We start from the raw sequence: 19,446 nt of genomic DNA, 5'->3' as shown, positions 1-19,446 counted from the left end.
TTACATTTTTTATGATTGCTGTGGAAGTCCTCAAATGCTGAGAGACTTCTATTTTGCTGTATTTTCTCCCTTTCTGCCTCTTTTCTTACATTTATGCTTGTAATTTACTTTTCTCATTTGTATTTCTGTCTTTCTCCCTGCATTTCTTCTTTCCTGTCAATTTTACCTCCAATTTGTTTCCTCATATTCTGTGCTTTTTCTCTCTCTCTCTCTCTCTCTCTCTCTCTCGTTTGTCATTGTTTTTCTAAATTCCTTGTGATTTCTCCTTTTTACTTGTTAAATCCTAGCATTTTGAATTTACAGGCAATGTTAGAGAGGTGTCCTGTGTCCTGCCCCTTTCCTCCCGTTTGGAATTTTCAGCCCAGTTTTCGCTCAAGATGCTTTGCCACTTAAAAGGTCTGCTTTCAGTTCTGAACTTCGAGTCCACACTCCATACTGTGAATCACTGTCTGGGGACAATGGTGACGTTAATCTCTTCAGAATGGCTCTATCATTCCTTCTTTAGTCTCCTTTACTCACTCACACCATTAACAACCCCTAGCTATGCTACTGCCTTGCATGTTTAGAGAGAACCTCTCCCTCACTGTCGGGGATTCCTAACCCACTGTGGCATGCCTAATAACGTCTTTGCATTAAGAATGTTACCACATTTTCGACCGAAAAGCTTTCCTTACTGCTCTCCATGTTGCTAAGATGTGAATGAACAATGAGGAAAATAATTAAGTATAGTATGTTCATTCCACCACTGATCGGTTTCTGGTGTTTGCTGCTTGCATATAGAACTACAAAAAAATCTTTTACAAAGGCAATGTTCAGATGGATTACAATTTGATTCTGGTTTTACTTTATTTTTAGTTCCCATATCAAGCATCTGAGACTGTTCATTTTCAATACACACTGATTGTGCTTTGGATGGTTATTTAGAATGAATCCAAATTAAGGTAGAATAAGGTGTAACTGCATTATCAATTCATGCAGATTAAAGAGCGACATTTAGCATCCTCATTGGCCTAAAGGCATTGCTCAGTGTAGTACTTATCCATGCAGATCAGAATGTCTCAGCTTCGATCTCTGTTCTGTATGGAGTTAACTAATGTACGACAAGGAAGCAGTTAGAGTGCGCGAAATGCCCTTAGTGCCCTTAGGCAGGGGAGGAGAAAAATCAGCCGTGGTCCCTGCTTCTGAACACTATCCAATGACTTCACGTAAAAGAGTGCACATATTTATGCATGTAGATGTTAATGAGGACAGGATTGTGCTTGGCTCTGATGCACCTCACGTTAAATAGCTTGCTGATACTCTCTTGGCTCACATAAGAAGAATGGCTAGTTGGGTGAGGTAGCAGAGGGATTCCATACTCCAGTAAAGAATCAGTACCTTGTAACTGTAAATGCCCCACAGCACATTATTGTACATGATCAGTAAGGACAACAGTTCCCAACTTAGATCAGCCCAAATATATGCGAGAGGCCTGGAACCAAATGGGAATGTAATGGTTTGGATAGCTGGGAAGGGAGGTTCTTTTCTCTTTCCTGGAGTCGGGATGTTTAGAATCGGGGAGCAGTGAGCAGGACTGTTTGCCTCACCAAATGCAGGTCATTTTGGCTGTTATGAGGCAGCTCGAAGTACTGGCCGGAAGAGAACAAACCTTTTTGGCTTTGATGTTTTTGGGGTGATATTGGTGGCGGGGCAGGATAGTTTGCACCTCAGTAATTAAGTTTGGACAGTTGGGCCCTGCGTCAGGGGCTGCAGTACCAAGGGAGGCGTTGTACACCTCTCTTGGGTGCTAGCATGGGAAACTCCTGAGCTAAAGAGCCGGCCTGGGAGCGCTCCGAGAGATGCTGGGGAGTGGGGGGAGGTGAGGGATTGGTTGGCCCGCCATGATTTCCCACGCGGTCAGTGCGAGGTGCGCTTTCCGGTAGACGGGTTGGGCAATAGTCAAAACTTACGCTGGTGCCGCAATCAGGGGCGTCGCACACCGGTTGCAGCTCCTATGGGCGCTGCTCCTCAGCACTGCCGCAAAACCGGACCCGAGGATCGCTACGGGACGCTGGAGGCTGACCGCTCGGCCAAAACACGGAGCAGAGAAGACCCGAAAATCCAGCCCAATATTGTTTTTCTGTATGGCAGAGAGATTATAATTGATACGTATTCCAAAACCTGTTGGAGGATGTTAGAACTGGAATTATAATACAGGGGTAGCTGTGAAACCATCACAGTTAGAGCAGCACCTATCTCTTCCTCTGCTTCTTGCACCCACGCCCCAACGAACCTCCCACTTTTAATTATAATGCTTTGCATTCACAAAACACATTAATACATTTTCAGATTGAATTGTTGTACTGGAGAAATGAAGCATGGTGCAGGTAATTTTATCTAACCGGTCCTGTGGAAAACTGATGGGATCAGGTCAGGTGCGGTTTTGCATCCAGCTCGATTTTACTCTCCACTGGGCATAGGGTATAAAACTGGTGTTTGACCCAACACTTAGTTTTCCACAGGGCGGGTAAGGTTAAAATCCCCCCTGATGTTTTTGTTATCACCATGTGCCTTCGTTCCTGACAGCCCAAATTAGATTTTTAGTCCATTAAAATTGGCCTCACTACCTTGGGTTGGGGTGAGGTGGAGACACATTGCTCCCTGAACTTAGCATTGAGTTGGAATCCCACAATCATTGCCTTTGGTTAACCTGTGTAGTGTTAGTGTTTGAAGGAAATTCTGTGATTGATTGAATGCTTGTTCTCTTCTCTAATAACATCTCAGTGCCTCAGTTAAAGGCTGTTGTTCATCACAGGTAGGTGTCATTCATGAATTCTGCATTTCTTTACATATTTGTTTTCAAGTGTGCTGTAGATTGACAGACTGAAGAAGGGAATAGCTCTTTTGTTTTAGATTGTAAGATGTAATTACATCACAAAGTTGTTAATTGAAATACAACAAACATCCTTTCAGTATTACATTGGTACAAGGCTGAGAGAAATGTTATAAGATTATAGAGCCTGAAATTCCAATGTCCCTGGGCCCATTCGAAGTTTCTACAGACCCGGGAAGGCATCGGAAAAGCCGGTTTTCAGCGCACAATGTGCATGCGCTGAAAACTGGCTTTTCCGATCTGTCAAGCTGGGGTTTGACAGATCATAGCCAGATCGGGAGCGAGAACATGTATACGTGCAAATTTGCGATATTTACGCATACAAATGTCCTCAAAAATCTTGCGCCTGAAAAAGCAGGCGCATAGCCTACTTTTACAGGCGCAAGTGTTTTAAAACACACACAAATATATAAAAAATAAAGTTATGAAAACACATTTTATTGTTTAAAAACCCTCCCCACAACAGTAAGTTTATTTCAAGGCATAATTAAAAAAACTTTTTTAAAAATCGGGAAACATTTTTTTTTAAATAAGACATTAATAACTTTAAATGAATCTTAAGTATGCAGTGTATATTTTCAATTTTTTTTATTAGTGTTTTGGGTGTTTGGAGGGGGTTCTCATTCATAGTAATAGGAGTTTCGTAAGTCCGAAACTCCTGTTACTATGAATGAGAATATACTATACCTGATTGGCTGCCCAGAGCCATGTGACTCAAGCTCCAGGCCTGCGCACGTCCCGGCGTGCACGCGCTGCGACGCGCAGCAAGAGGAGGCCTGTGCATCGGAAAGTCGAGCGGGTGCAACACCTTCAAGTAGGTGCGTATTTTTTCACTAAAATCTAGTCGAATGCTTGTGGGAAGGAGAAAGTGGAATTTCTAGGCCGTTAAGTTTACAAGAATTTGTGCAGTTAATACCAACTGAGTTTCAGACTTAAAGAAACACATTGTGTTAAAGAAATTAAACTCCTCAATCATGTCAAATTTCATTCTGCACTTTTTAACTCTGTCATTACCCTGTTTACAGGTTAACAACTGCACTAAAATAGTACTCAAAGGAATTTTACAAATACATTAAGTAGTGCCCTACCAAAGGAAATTAAACTCCATCATTTGTAATGGTCCTCTAAGAACTGTCGTAGAATTTCTGCATCCTGTGCATAAAATAACAGATTAGAATGTTTTTGATTTTTTTTCTTCAAATTGTACAACAGTAACATTTTTCTGGATTTATACTTTGCTGCTGTTTTGTTTCCTTGTATGTCGTACTCCAGCATTTACTAGAAAATTGAATTTAAACAAAAATAAAATCTTCTTTTGTAACTGCTCCCCAGACCTCAAAAGAATCCCTCAGTTTTCAGAGAGTTATGACACAGCTTCCATCCCCTCACACATTTTCCCGCTCTGTATGACTCAGGTGGATAAATGCACCATGTGAGGTGGAGCTGATCCATACAGAACTGGAAGATCCATGGTTCAATCACTAATCACATTCAGGGTAGTGGTGGGGGTGGTATATTTTGGTCTCAGCGTTCCTGAGCTACAAAGGTTAAAAAAAAAATTATAATCCATTCCTGATCACTTTTGCAAGAAAGTGCATGAGTGATAATGTGAACAAAAGCAGGCTCAACAATGATGTTGCCATGGTCAATTAATATGCTGATACTTGCTGTATAGGCTTACTCATGAAGAATAGCCACTTGGGCGAGGTGCCAGAGTACAGCTGGTACCTGTGCAAGAGTCAGAACCAGGACAATTTTATTCCTACTCTCAGCGGAAAAGTATACCATGACATTATAAATAACATGCCATCTGACAGTGCATATGTCTATTCTTAAGATCTGGAGCCCAGACCTGTCTCAGCTGGAGCAAAGAAACTGGGTGGGGTCTATGCTATGGTTTTTGGAATGTCAGGTGAACTAGTTACTCCAATCAGTCAAATGCTGGTTTTGAAGAGCTACTTTACAACCTTTCCCAACTCATGGGGCAGCTTTTGCTGATGGGAAAATTAGAATCCAGTAAATTCAAACCTCTTTATGGCCATTGAACATGCTTTGAGTTCAGGAACATCTCTTAAACGACTCACTGAGAATAATTGCTCTAATTACTATGTATAGTGACAGAAGGCATATGTTAATGAAGATTTCTTTTGGTTTATATATTTTTAGTAAAACTGTAAATGTACTTTTTGAATGACTTTACAATTTTGCTAGAAATACTGTGCTGTACTTTTTAATGTTGCTTCATACTGTAATCAGAACAATTCTTTCTCCTTTGAAAGCCAGATAGCGAAGTCTAGTGATTTGGCTGTTTTAGTGTGACCAGTATTTAGTTGCAGATCTCCAGAAGAGAGAATAGTATATGAAGCTACTGTAGCTGCCCACAGCACCAGTTGTTCGACTATAAAATGGTATTGTTTTCAGAGATTCTGAGAGTTTATTTTGCCTTCTGTATTTTTTATGATTACCTGGGCAGCAGCAGTCCCAGTTGGCATCTACAAAGCAGAGAAATGATCGCTTGGAAGCAGGAGAAAGCGAGGAGGAGAAAGAGGAACCGGAAGAGGAAGGCGGCAGCTGCAGAACACGATCATGCTCCACCACTCTCAGCACAGCATCAGGATATTCAGACAGTGTGAATGAAGAACGCGTTGTATCCTCCAGCCTAGGACTGAGCAGGTTGACAATTTGGTCTTGCATTTTTTTCCAGCATTTCTGCCACTTTTCTCAACTCCTCCACGGTCCCTAAATTGTCAGATTGCTTGTCTGACATCCAATACTGGATGAGCTGAAATTTTCTCCAGTTAAATATTGGGAGGACCGAAGCCATTGTCTTTGGTCCCCGCCACAAACTCTGTTCCCTTGCCACTTTCTCCCTAGCATATCTGTCTGAGGCTGAACCAGGCTATTTGCAACCTTGGTGTCATATTTGAGTCTGAAATGAACTTCCGACCACTTATCCGCAACATAACTAAAACCGCCCATTTCCACCTCCATAGCATCGCCCGCTCGCGCCCCCGCCTCAGCTCATCTGCTGTGGAAACCCTCAGCCATGCCTTTGTTATCTCTAGACTTGACTACTCCAACGCACTCCTGGCTGGCCTCCTACATTCTACCCTACGTAAACTTGGTCATCCAAAACTCGGTAGCCCATGTCCTAACTTGACCAAGTCTCATTCACCCATCACCCCTGTGCTCGCTGACCTACATTGGCTCCCAGTTAAGCAACGCCTCGATTTCAAAATTCCCATCCTTGTTTACAAATCCTTCCATGGCCTCGCCCCTCCCTACCTCTGTAAACTCCTTCAGCCTCACAACACCCGCCCCCCCCCGCCAACCCTAGATATCTACGCTCCTCAAATTCTGCCTTCTTGAGCATCCCTGATTATAATTGCTCAATCATTGGTGGCCGTGCCTTCAGCTGCCTCGGCCCCAAGCTCTGGAACAACCTCCCGAAACCTCTCTACCTCTCCTCCTTTAAGACGCTCCTTAAAACCTACCTCTTTGACAAAGCTTTTGGTCATCTGCCATAATTATTTCTTCTGTGGTTCGGTGTCAAATTTTTGTCTTTTAACGTTCCTGTGAAGCGCCTTGGGACGTTTTACTGTGTTAAAGGCGCTATATAAATACAAGATATTGTTATGTTATTTGGTGTAATTTACAGGAATCAATGCAAAAGGTTTTGTAAAAACAAAAGAACATTAATTACAGCGTACAAGTTGCTTTGAAAAATATTTGAGGCTCCCCCGATTGAACGGTTGGTAAAAGCAATCTGAGCCACACTGCTCTCGGTGTGAAAACCCCAGAAAATGGTACAAATAGTTGTTACACCGTTTTTCTAGAGTTTCAATGGTTCGTCTACCAAAGCTACCATGGATAAGCAGAATAATCCCCATGAAAATTCACCCACTCTGTGTCTAGGTTCATCCATGAGCAAATGGTCACTGAATTGGGCCCAAGTTTCGGGTGGCATTCCTCCTATTTTTTTGGAGCAACTAGTTAATTTGGAGTATCTTAGAAATCGCAATTCTCGGCATTTAGTTTGCTTCAGTTCTAGTGAGTTAGTTTAGTTTCGTTTCAGTTCAGTTTTTTTTCAAAAGGGGTCGTTACCAGCCACTTACGCCTGTTTTGCAAGTTTAGGCACCGAACAGTTATTCCAAACTAACTTAGAACGGAGTCAGTGTCGACTTTTGGACGCTCAGAAGAACCTTGCGTACACTTTAGAATTAGGCACAGGTAACATAGAAACATAGAAAATAGGTGCAGGAGTAGGCCATTCGGCCCTTTGAGCCTGCACCACCATTCAATAAGATCATGGCTGATCTTTCACCTCAGTACCCCTTTCCTGCTTTCTCTCCATACCCCTTGATCCCTTTAGCCGTAAGGGCCATATCTAACTCCCTCTTGAATATATCCAATGAACTGGCATCAACAACTCTCTGCGGTAGCGAATTCCACAGGTTAACAACTCTCTGAGTGAAGACGTTTCTCCTCATCTCAGTCCGAAATGGCTTACCCCTTATCCTTAGACTGTCCCCCCTGTTCTGGACTTCCCCAACATTGGGAACATTCTTCCTTCATCTAATCTGTCCAGTCCCATCAGAATTTTATATGTTTCTATGAGATCCCCTCTCATCCTTCTAAACTCTAGTGAATAAAGGCCCAGTCGATCCAGTCTCTCTTCATATGTCAGTCCAGCCATCCCGGGAATCAGTCTGGTGAACCTTCGCTACACTCCCTCAATAGCAAGAATATCCTTCCTCAGATTAGGAGACCAAAACTGAACACACTATTCCAGGTAAGGCCTCACCACCTGCAGTAAGACCTCCCTGCTCCTATACTCAAATCCCCTAGCTATGAAGGCCAACATACCGTTTGCCTTCTTCACCGCCTGCTGTACCTGCATGCCACCTTTCAATGACTGATGTACCATGACACCCAGGTCTCCCCTTTTCCTAATCTGCCATTCAGATAATATTCTGCCTTCGTGTTTTTGCCACCAAAGTGGATAACCTCCCATTTATCCACATTACACTGCATCTGCCATGCGTTTGCCCACTCACCTAACCTGTCCAAGTCACCCTGCAGCCTCTTAGCATCCTCCTCACAGCTCACACCGCCACCCAGTTTAGTGTCATCTGCAAACTTGGAGATATTACACTCAATTCCTTCATCCAAATCATTAATGTATATTGTAAATAGCTGGGGTCCCAGCACTGAGCCCTGCGGCACCCCACTAGTCACTGCCTGCCATTCTGAAAAGGACCCGTTTATCCCGACTCTCTGCTTCATGTATGCCAACCAGTTCTCTATCCACGTCAGTTCATTACCCGCAATATCATGTGCTTTAATTTTGCACGCCAATCTCTTGTGTGGGACCTTGTCAAAAGCCTTTTGAAAATCCAAATACACCACATCCACTGGTTTTCCCTTGTCCACTCTACTAGTTTACATCCTCAAAAAATTCCAGAAGATTTGTCAAGGCATGATTTCCCTTTCATAATTCCACGTTGACTTGGACCGATCCTGTCACTGCTTTCCATATGCGCTGTTATTTCATCTTTAATAATTGATTCCAACATTTTCCCCACTACTGATGTCAGGCTAACCGGTCTATTATTACCAATTTTGTCTCCCTCCATTTTTAAAAAGTGGTGTTACACTAGCTACCTTCCAGTCCATAGGAACTGATCCAGGGTCGATAGACTATTGGAAAATGATCACCAATGCATCCACTATTTCTAGGGCCACTTCCTTAAGTACTCTGGGATGCAGACTATCGGGCCCCGGGGTTTTATTGGTTTTCAATCCCACCAATTTCCCTAACACAATTTCACACCTAATAAGGATATCCTTCAGTTCCTCCTTCTCACTAGTCCCCGAGTACTTCCGGAAGGTTATTTGTGTCTTCCTTTGTGAAGACAGAACCAAAGTATTTGTTCAACTGGTCTGCCATTTCTTTGTTCCCCATTATAAATTCACCAGAATCTGACTGCAAGGGATCTACGTTTGTCTTCACTAATCTTTTTCTCTTCACATATCTATAGAAGCTTTTGCAGTCAGTTTTTATGTTCTCAGCAAGCTTCCTCTCATACTCTATTTCCCCCCTCCTAATTAAACCCTTTGTCCTCCTCTGCTGAATTCTAAATTTCTCCCAGTCCTCAGGTTTGCTGCATTTTCTGGCCAATTTATATGCCTCTTCCTTGGATTTAACACTATCCTTAATTTTCCTTGTTAGCCACCTAAGCCACCTTCCCCGTTTTATTTTTACTCCTGATAGGGATGTACAATTGTTGAAGTTCATCCATGTGATCTTTAAATGTTTGCCATTGGCTATCCACCGTCATCTCTAAGTATCATTTGCCAGTCTATTCTATCCAATTCACGTCTCATACCATCAAAGTTACCTTTCCTTAAGTTCAGGACCCGAGTCTCTGAATTAACTGTATCACTCTCCATCTTAATAAAGAATTCTACCATATTATGATCACTCTTCCCCAAGGGGCCTCGCATAACAAGATTGCTAATTAGTCCTTTCTCATTACACATCACCCAGTCTAGGATGGCCAGCTCTCTTGTTGGTTCCTCGACATATTGGTCTAGAAAGCCATCCCTAATACACTCCAGGAAATCCTTCTCCACCACATTGCTACCAACTTGGTTAACCCAATCTATATGTAGATTAAAGTCGCCCATGATGACTGCTGTACCTTTATTGCATGCATCTCTAATTTCTTGTTTGATGTTGTCCCAACCTCACTATTCGTGTTGATGGTCTGTACACAACTCCCACTAGCCTTTTCTGCCCTTTGGTATTCCGCACCTCCACCCTTACAGATTCCACATCATCCAAGCTAATGTCCTTCCTTACTATTATGTTAATTTCCTCTTTAACCAGCAATGCTACCCCACCTCCTTTTCCTTTCTGTCTATCCTTCCTGAATGTTGAATACCCCTGGATGTTGAGTTCCCAGCCTTGGTCACCCTGGAGCCATGTCTTCATGATGCCAATTATATCATAATTAATTGCTGCCTGTGCAGTTAATTCATCCGCCTTATTACGAATACTCCTTGCATTGAGCCACAGAGCCTTCAGGCTTGTCTTTTTAACACACTTTGCCCTTTTAGAATTTTGCTGCAATGTGGCTCTTTTTGATTTTTGCCTTGGGTTTCTCTGCCCTCCACTTTTACTTTTCTTCTTTCTATCTTTTGCTTCTACCCCCATTCTACTTCCCTCTGTCTCCCGACATAGGTTCCCATCCCCCTGTCATATTAGTTTAACCCCTCCCCAACAGCACTAGCAAACACTCCCCCTAGGACATTGGTTTCGGTCCTGCCCAGGTGCAGACCGTCCGGTTTGTACTGGTCCCACCTCCCTCAGAACCAGTTCCAATGTCCCAGGAATTTGAATCCCTCCCTTCTGCATCACTCCTCAAGCCACATATTCATCTGAGCTATCCTGTGATTCCTACTCTGACTAACACGTGGCACTGTTAGCAATTCTGAGATTTACTACCAGAGATAGGGGCGGGGGGGGGGGCGGGGGGAATGGAAGTTAGGGGACTTTCAATGTCGGAAAGTGTGAGGTCATCCACCTTGAGGAAAAAAAACAGTAAAAGGGAATATTATTTGAATGGGGAGAAATTACAACGTGCTGCGGTGCACAGGGACCTGGGGGTCCTTGTGCATGAATCCCAAAAAGTTAGTTTGCAGGTACAGCAGGTAATCAGGAAGGCGAATGGAATGTTGGCCTTCATTGCGAGAGGGATGGAGTACAAAAGCAGGAGGTCCTGCTGCAACTGTACAGGGTATTGGTGAGGCCGCACCTGGAGTACTGCGTGCAGTTTTGGTCACCTTACTTAAGGAAGGATATACTAGCTTTGGAGGGAGTACAGAGACGATTCACTAGGCTGATTCCGGAGATGAGGGGATTACCTTATGATGATAGATTGAGTAGACTGGGTCTTTACTCGTTGGAGTTCAGAAGGATGAGGGGTGATCTTATAGAAACATTTAAAATAATGAAAGGGATAGACAAGATAGAGGCAGAGAGGTTGTTTCCACTGGTCGGGGAGACTAGAACTAGGGGGCACAGCCTCAAAATACGGGGGAGCCAATTTAAAACCGAGTTGAGAAGGAATTTCTTCTCCCAGAGGGTTGTGAATCTGTGGAATTCTCTGCCCAAGGAAGCAGTTGAGGCTAGCTCATTGAATGTATTCAAATCACAGATAGATAGATTTTTAACCAATAAGGGAATTAAGGGTTATGGGGAGCGGGCGGGTAAGTGGAGCTGAGTCCACGGCCAGATCAGCCATGATCTTGTTGAATGGCGGAGCAGGCTCGAGGGGCTAGATGGCCTACTCCTGTTCCCAGTTCTTATGTTCTTATGTTTCCAAAGCATTAAACACTTCACTTTTAAAAATAAAGAACCATCATCAATAATAAATGATAAATATACCAATAAATAAAAAATAAAAAGTTCCTACCTCACCTACCCATTCGGGAGCCCGGCCAGGGCGAGGGGCTGCGTGCTGCAGGCTAGAAATCGGCACTCTGCCCGCTCCAGGAGCCCATTTGGCCAGGGCTCGGGTCGGTGTGCTTCGGGCCCCTCCCACACAGCCAGCAGCACACGCGCACAGAATCTGAGGGCCAGGAGCTACTGCGCATGCGCGCAGACTCCACTGTGCACGGGCGCAGCTGCCGGCAGTCCTTTTGGCCCAGGGCTGTAGCTCCGCCCCCCTGCTGTTGTGCTGCGTCGTGCTGACTGCTGAATAGACCTGCTGCACTCTGAGAATCGCGAGGTAAGTTTTTGGCACGCTTTTCATTCCACAAAATAGGCGGGCCTCTCGGAGGTGCGCCGTTCTAGCGGATATCGGAAACTTGGGCCCAAATAAGGTATCAGAGTGCAACTGGTGCCCCATGTAACTGTACACCAGCATGGATCAGCAGTTTTAGGGGAAACATTGACAGAACAAAAAAGAATCATTGGCACGTGAATAGACAACCTGGCAAAAACTACTGATCTGTAGATAAATTCTAATAAACTAAAAACTAAAAACGAAACAGTGACTGGTATATGAATTGCTGTGGAATAACGTTTGTGATTTTTACCCAACCCATAGCAACAAACGGAAACAGAGTCCAAAACATAAGAGCCGGAATAAAAAGCGCTTTAAAGAAATAGCAGGAAGATTAGCCACCCCAGATACTCCTGATCCAGCCCCATCAATCGAATATGGAATGGTCAATTCTACCAGAGAGAGGCAAAGCAACAGCAGCGATGATGACCTCATCATCATAAATGATGGAAGTATACAAGAATTTAAAGGCACTGTTATTCAACAAAGCACCAAACAGGAAAAAACAGAACCAATGGAGTTCCCTAGCCTCCCTGAGGATAGTTCTCACAATAAAATAGTTAAGGAGAATGGTTCTAACGGTGATGGGCCAGTTGATCATGATTCTACAGAAAAAGTACTTATTTCAGAAGGAACACAGACTAATAAACTTCCTATTGTAAATAAAATTGAAGTAATTTCCAGTGGCACCAATGAGCCCACATACTCCCATTCTAATCTGGGATCTGAAGGAGATGTTTTAACACACAGAGTTCAGGAGATTGATCTAGATTCAACAAAGAAGTATACTACAGCCACTGTACATTTTTTGGAGACCCAACTGGATCATGCAAGGAAGTTATTAGATGAAAGAACCACAGAAATAGATTGCTTTAGAAAGCAAACTGAAGAACAGACCATCACAATAGAGCAAGTAACAAAACAGCTGATAGTGTACCAAGAAAAGGAGGCGCAGCAACAAGTCAAAACTGCACCGAGACCTATCATAATGGAAAACATGGAGACTATCGGGCCTGAAGGCTGGAGCTTTGAAGAGATGAGGACATGTTACAAGAAAATAGTGCAAGAGCGTGATGCCTTGACCCAGCAGGTAGAAGATGCAGTGAAGAGGATGGAAAACTGCTCATCAGAAAGGAATCAGTTGAAAGAACAGGTAAGTACCTTCTCAGTTTAAGAGCAGAATAATTGAAGTGGAATGTCAGAATGAGGAACTGTTTCTATTTTCATTTTTTTCCCATTCTGCTTTGAACCCCCCCCCCCCTCCCCCACCATGCTCTGGACCACCAACAAGATGGAAACCAATTCCCAGGCCTCTTCTGTTGGCACAGTCCAAAGGGAATGCATGAGAGTTATGAGGTGTCACCTCTTGCCAAAAGGTTGGCAGGCAGAACACGCCCACCAGCTGCCTATTGTTGCTGTCGTGAGGCCACAGTTAAAATCGATCCTGTTGTGTCACAAGACTGCCCCCTATGGAGAATTCTGTATATTCATGAAAAATTAGTATGGGTGGTGTCGTTTGTAAGACTCAGGAGGGAGCTCATATGTGGACGGTCACTAGATGCTACTACCAGTAGTGATCTCTTCTGCCACTGATGCTTTCTGATATCAAATGTAAGTACAGTATTTTACTGTGTTGGTAACTGGATTTGGGTATTTTTAACCCTTGAAATGCTAATTACACCAAGCTGGGAAGGGCTCAACAATAGAGTAAAGACTAGGGGGTCGAAATTCGGTCCCGCTGTTTGAGGCGGTGTCACCACCTGAGAGCTGATTTTACCGTCAGACCTTGAGTGCAGGCTTCAACTGCCAAATTCAGATTTTACAGCCAAAAATGAGAGAGCAGCGCTAAAAAGTGGCATGGCGCACTCATCCTCGGGCAGAAGCTCAGGAGGCCGGCTGAATTTCGCATCGGGGGGGGCTGCCACCATGCTAGCTGGAAAATGGGAGAGAAGGGAAGAAAGAAAGAATACCTCAAACTTCTCCGACCCACTGTTCGAACTAAAGAAATAAATAAAGAAAAAAAACGTACCTCGCTCTCTGGCCGATTCCGCCCGAGTTCCACTGTTTACTCACCACTTTTTCCAGGCTGCTGAAGAGTTTGGGCCTGCTGGCAAGGCCGACGTACAAACTAAATATTGCGATAGAGGTGCCAAGGAGGCATGCAGGGACGTCAGTCGGCGTGCGTTAGCTCTTGGCGCCTCTGCCAAAGAACCGACTGAATTTTTGCTCAGGCATGGATGCCGCTTACCTTCGAAGGTAGGCCTGTGCCGCCTATCAGCCGCCATCCCTTAGCCAGCTCCCACGCGCGATAACGGTTGGCAGAAGGAACTGAATTTCAGCCTCTTAGATGCTTCCCAAGAATTCAAGTCGCGAGAATTGTACTCCATTGTTTGGGAAGGAGGGTTTATTTTATGTTATTTTTCCCATTACTGACAGTATAATTACATGTGAATGAGAGGAAAGTCTTTGAATAATTCGTCTTCATCCTTTTTTTTTGGTTCCAGTAAGGTCTTTTCTACAATCACTTATGTATAAATGTCACCTTATAAGACAAATCACAAATTTTCTTTTTCGGTAAGTGCTGTCAAACTTTCCAAGTTCAATCTAAAAAGACAAAGAATCAATGGCTTGATAAGACTTGGGCAGCGGACAAAGTAAATCCGGAAATCACATTAAATCCTCCCAAGAATCTTCCTCTTCATACTCCCATTCAGAAAAACAAATGATTATCAGGAAAGAATATACAAGGTTTGGCCAAAATCTTCACATCTGCACTGCCAGAGTTTGCTTCGACACCAAAGAAAACATCTAATAAGAATGTGGAAAATTCTGAACATCTCATTAGATCCAAGTGAATCTGTGATGAGTTATATAACTTACTCCTAAATCTCAACATAAGTGCTTCTGGTTCATTATTTGATAGTTATTAGCCACTTTGACCTGAGCGCTGCCTAATCATAAATCCATGTAGATCTGAGAATCCATTGACACAGAAAGGGAGGCATCAGATTCAGACACAGAATTATTGCAGTTCGAACTGTTCTACATCATAAGACAACTGACTTTTAAATTTAATGTCCAAAGGGCTAAAATTGATCATGTTTCCTCATGTCCAGAGTTCGAGACTTCTGAATTTGCAAATGCTGTGGGAGAAGTATATGCTACAGATAAGAACGTAAGAAATAGGAGCAGGAGTAGGCCATTTGGTCCATCGCGTTTGCTCCGCCATTCAATAAGATCATGGCTGATGTGATCCGGGCCGCCAATGGGCAGCCTGGCATCCCCTTTTGGGTGCCAGGCCACATGCCCAGCCGAAACCCTCCCTGGTGGCCCAGTGGCCAAAGTTTAAAAAATGATAGAATCACTGCCCTTTAACGGAGGGGAGAGAGCGTGGTGATGCACACGCGCTGTGATGTCACCACGTTGATTGACAGTGGCGGACAGCCCAATCGACCCATTTTCAGCCAGTCAGCCTGGCTTTGAGTCTAAGGCCCGCCCCCATTATGATCCATTTCCTGTGGGACCTTGAAAAAGCTCGAGCGGTGAATACCAGCTAAAATCTCACAGGTGTGCAGCTTTCTGATGCACCTGAATTTCAACCCCAGGTACTTCAATTATCTAGGACAGTGATAGGAAATTTACATAGCTCCAACTAGGCCGGACGGGTTGCACCTCAACAGGGCCGGAACCAATATTCTCACAGCTAGTGCTTTTGGGGAGGGTTTAAATATACAAGGTTTGGCCAAAATCTTCATATTTGCCCTGCCAGAGTTTGCTGGGGGCTAGGAGCCAGGATGTAACATTAGAAAGGGGAAATAAAGTGTTCAAAGGATTGGGAGAGGCAGAAAGCACCAAAGTAAGAAATAGTAAGGTATTAGGTGGGGTCAAACTAAGAGAGAATACAGGATGGTGTAAGTTGGGTTTACAGTGTATGTTCGCGAATGCACGAAGCCTAGTAAACAAGGTAAGTGAGCTGAAGGCACAAATAGCCAAGGGATTATGATGTGGCATTTGCTGAGACCTGGCTCAAATAAGGGCAGGATTAGGTATTAAATATTCCTGGTTATAAGTTGTTCAGGAAAGATAGGAGGTGGTGTGGCAGTATTGGTTGAGGAGAATGTTACAGTGCTGGAGAGGGAGGATGTCCTGCAGCGGTCAAGGAATCTATATGGCTAGAGTTAAGAAACAATAGAGGTGCCATTACACTGCTAGGTGTATTCTGTAGACCACCAGATAGTGGGAAAGCTATGGGGGAGCAAATTTGCAGAGAGGCGCAAGAACTAAAGAGTAGTAATAATGGGGGACTTCAACTATTCGAATATAGATTGGGATCGTAATAGTGTAAAGGGCAGAGAGGGGGAAGAATTTCTGAAGTGTGTCCAGGAGAACTTTCTTAATCAGCATGTTTCCGGCTCGATGAGGAGGAGGCATTGCTGCATCTGGTTCTGGGGAATGAGGTCGGTCAGGTGGAGCAAGTGTCAGTAGGGGAACATTTAGGGAACAGTGATCATAGTATCATAAGGTTTAGATTAGCTATGGAAAGGGCAGGGAGCAGTCTAGAATAATAATATTTAAATGGGGGGAGGCCAATTTCAGTGGAAGGAGAACAGATCTGGCCCGGGTAAACTGGAATAAAAGATTGGCAGGCAAAACTATAATGGAACAATGGGCTGCCTTCAAAGAGGAAATAGTTCAGGTAGAGTTAAGGTACTTTCCCACGAGGAAGAAGGGAAGGGCAACTAAAGTCAGAGCTCCCTAGATGACGAATGAGATAGAGAATATGATGAAGCAGAACAAGAGCGCATATGACAGATGTCAGATTGGAAATACATCTGAGAATTAGACAATATTTAGAAAGTTCAGAGGAGAAATTAAAAAGAAAATAAGAGGGGCAAAGAGGGTATGAGAATAGAATGGCAGCTAACATAAAAGGTAATCCAAAAGTCTTCTATAGGCATATAAATAGTAAAAGGGAGTACGAGAAGGCCGATTAGGGACCAAAAAGGAGACCTATGCACGGAGACAGCGGGTATGGCTGAGGAACGAAACGAGTACTTTGCATCTGTATTCACCAAGGAATAGGATGCTGCCATAGACATAGTGGGAGAAGAGATAATGGGGATACTTGATAGGATAAAAATTGATAAAATAGGAGATATTAAAGTAGATAATTCACCAAGAGTGGACGGGATGCATCCCAGGATGCTAAGGGAATTGAAGGAGGAAATCACAGCGGTACTGGCCATAATATTCCAATCCTCCTTGGATACAGAAGTGGTGCCAGAGGACTGGAGAATTGCAAATGTTACGCCATGGATCAAAAAAGGGTGTAAAGTTAGACTCAACAACTACAGGCCGGTCAGTTTAACCTCGGTAGTGAGAAAGCTTTTAGAAACAGTAATCAGGAACAAAATTAACAGTCACTTGGATAGGGCTGGATTAATTAAGGAAAGCCAGCACGGATTTGTTAAAGGCAAATCGTGTTTAACCAACTTGATCAAGTTTTTTGATGAGGTAACAGAGAGGGTTGATGAGGGTAATGCAGTTGATATGGTGTACATGGATTTCCAAAAGGCCTTCGACAAAGTGCTGCATAACAGGCTTGTGAGCAAAGTTGAAGCCCATGGAATAAAAGGGATACAGAATTAGCTATTTGATATAAACAGAATAGTGGTGAATGGTTGTTTTCGCACTGGAGGAAGGTGTTCCCCAGGGGTCGGTTCTCGGACCACTGCTTTTGTTCAAAGGTATTGATGACTTGGACATGGGTGTACAGGGCACAATTTCAAAATTTGATGTAAAACTTGGAAGTATAGTGAACAGTGAGGAGGAAGAGGAGGAGATGGATAGACTTCAGGAAGACATAGACAGGCTGGTGGAATGAGAGGACACGTGGCAGATGAATTTTAATGCAGAAAAGTGTGAAGTGATACATTTTGATAGAAAGAATATGGAGAGGACACTAACTAAATGGTACAATCCTGAAGGGAGTGCTCTAACAGAGAGACCTCGAGGTGTGTGTGCACAAATCGTTGAAGGTGCCAGGGCAGGTTGAGAAAGCAGATAAAACGGCTTATGGGACCCTGGCTTCATAAATAGAGGTATAGAGTGTGTAAATTATGATCAACCAGTATAAAAAACTGGCTCGGCCCCAACTGGAGTACTGTGTCCAATTCTGGGCACCGTACTTTAGGAAGGATAGTAACCAAAAAGTTAGTTTGCAGGTGCAGCAGGTAATCAGGAAGGCGAATGGAATGTTGGCCTTCATTGCGAGAGGGATGGAGTACAAAAGCAGGGAGGTCCTGCTGCAACTGTACAGGGTATTAGTGAGGCCGCACCTGGAGTACTGCGTGCAGTTTTGATCACCTTACTTAAGGAAGGATATACTAGCTTTGGAGGAGTTACAGAGACGATTCACTAGGCTGATTCCGGAGATGAGGGGGTTATCTTATGATGATCTATATGGGTAGAGCTGCAGAACTCCAAAGGGCAAAAAACGTTAGTGGGAGTTGTGTACAGACCTCCAAACAGTAGTAGTGATGTTGGGGAGGGCATCAAACAGGAAATTAGGGGTGCATGCAATAAAGGTGCAGCAGTTATAATGGGTGACTTTAATATGCAAATAAATTGGGCTAACCAAACTGGAAACAAAACGGTGGAGGATGGTTTTCCAGACCAATATGTCGAGGAACCAACTAGGGGGGAGGCCATCTTAGACTGGGTGTTGTGTAATGAGAGAGGATTAATTAGCAATCTCGTTGTGCGAGGCCCCTTGGGGAAGAGTGACCATAATATGGTGGAATTCTGCATCAGGATGGAGAATGAAACAGTTAATTCAGAGACCATGGTCCAGAACTTAAAGAACGGTAACTTTGTAGGTATGAGGCGTGGATTGACAAATGATACTTAAGGGGTTGACTGTGAATGGGCAATGACAGACATTTAGAGACTGCATGGATGAACTATAACAATTGTACATTCCTGTTTGGCGTAAAAATAAAAAAGGGAAGGTGGCTCAACCGTGGCTATCAAGGGAAATCAGGGATAGTATTAAAGCCAAGGAAGTGGCATACAAATTGGCCAGAAATAGCAGCGAACCCAGGGACTGGGAGAAATTTAGAACTCAGCAGAGGAGGACAAAGGGTTTGATTAGGGCAGGGAAAATGGAGTACGAGAAGAAGCTTGCAGGGAACATTAAGACGGATTGCAAAAGTTTCTATAGATATGTAAAGAGAAAAAGGTTAGTAAAGACAAACGTAGGTCCCCTGCAGTCAGAATCAGGGGAAGTCATAATGGGGAACAAAGAAATGGCAGACCAATTGAACAAGTACTTTGGTTCGGTATTCACTAAGGAGGACACAAACAACCTTCTGGATATAAAAGGGGTCAGAGGGTCTAGTAAGGAGGAGGAACTGAGAGAAATCCTTATTAGTCGGGAAATTGTGTTGGGGAAATTGATGGGATTGAAGGCCGATAAATCCCCATGGCCTGATGGACTGCATCCCAAAGTACTTAAGAAGGTGGCCTTGGAAATAGCGGATGCATTGACAGTCATTTTCCAACATTCCATTGACTCTGGATCAGTTCCTATTGAGTGGAGGGTAGCCAATGTAACCCCACTTTTCAAAAAAGGAGGGAGAGAGAAAACAGGGAATTATAGACCGGTCAGCCTGACCTCAGTAGTGGGTAAAATGATGGAATCAATTATTAAGGATGTCATCG

General features: G+C 43.7%; 1 protein-coding gene across 4 annotated transcripts in view; it reads left to right on the top strand.

The window, feature by feature from the left end:
* LOC139265535 (MORC family CW-type zinc finger protein 4-like) overlaps positions 1-19,446 on the top strand; it is a 168,313-nt gene that overhangs the window by 133,366 nt on the left and 15,501 nt on the right. For 3 of the 4 annotated variants that reach the window (XM_070882575.1, XM_070882577.1, XM_070882578.1), the window contains 2 exons: positions 5,346-5,545; positions 11,989-12,877. In XM_070882575.1, coding sequence (XP_070738676.1) covers positions 5,346-5,545; positions 11,989-12,877 — 1,089 coding nt within the window. The remainder of the gene's footprint in view (positions 1-5,345; positions 5,546-11,988; positions 12,878-19,446) is intronic. The other variant, XM_070882576.1, reaches the window with a different exon arrangement.

This window comes from Pristiophorus japonicus, chromosome 6, assembly GCF_044704955.1.
Source record: "Pristiophorus japonicus isolate sPriJap1 chromosome 6, sPriJap1.hap1, whole genome shotgun sequence".
In the NCBI taxonomy this organism is placed as follows: Eukaryota; Metazoa; Chordata; class Chondrichthyes; family Pristiophoridae; genus Pristiophorus; species Pristiophorus japonicus.
Note: the sequence above shows the minus strand (reverse complement) of the source record. Positions and strands in the feature narration are given on the sequence as shown.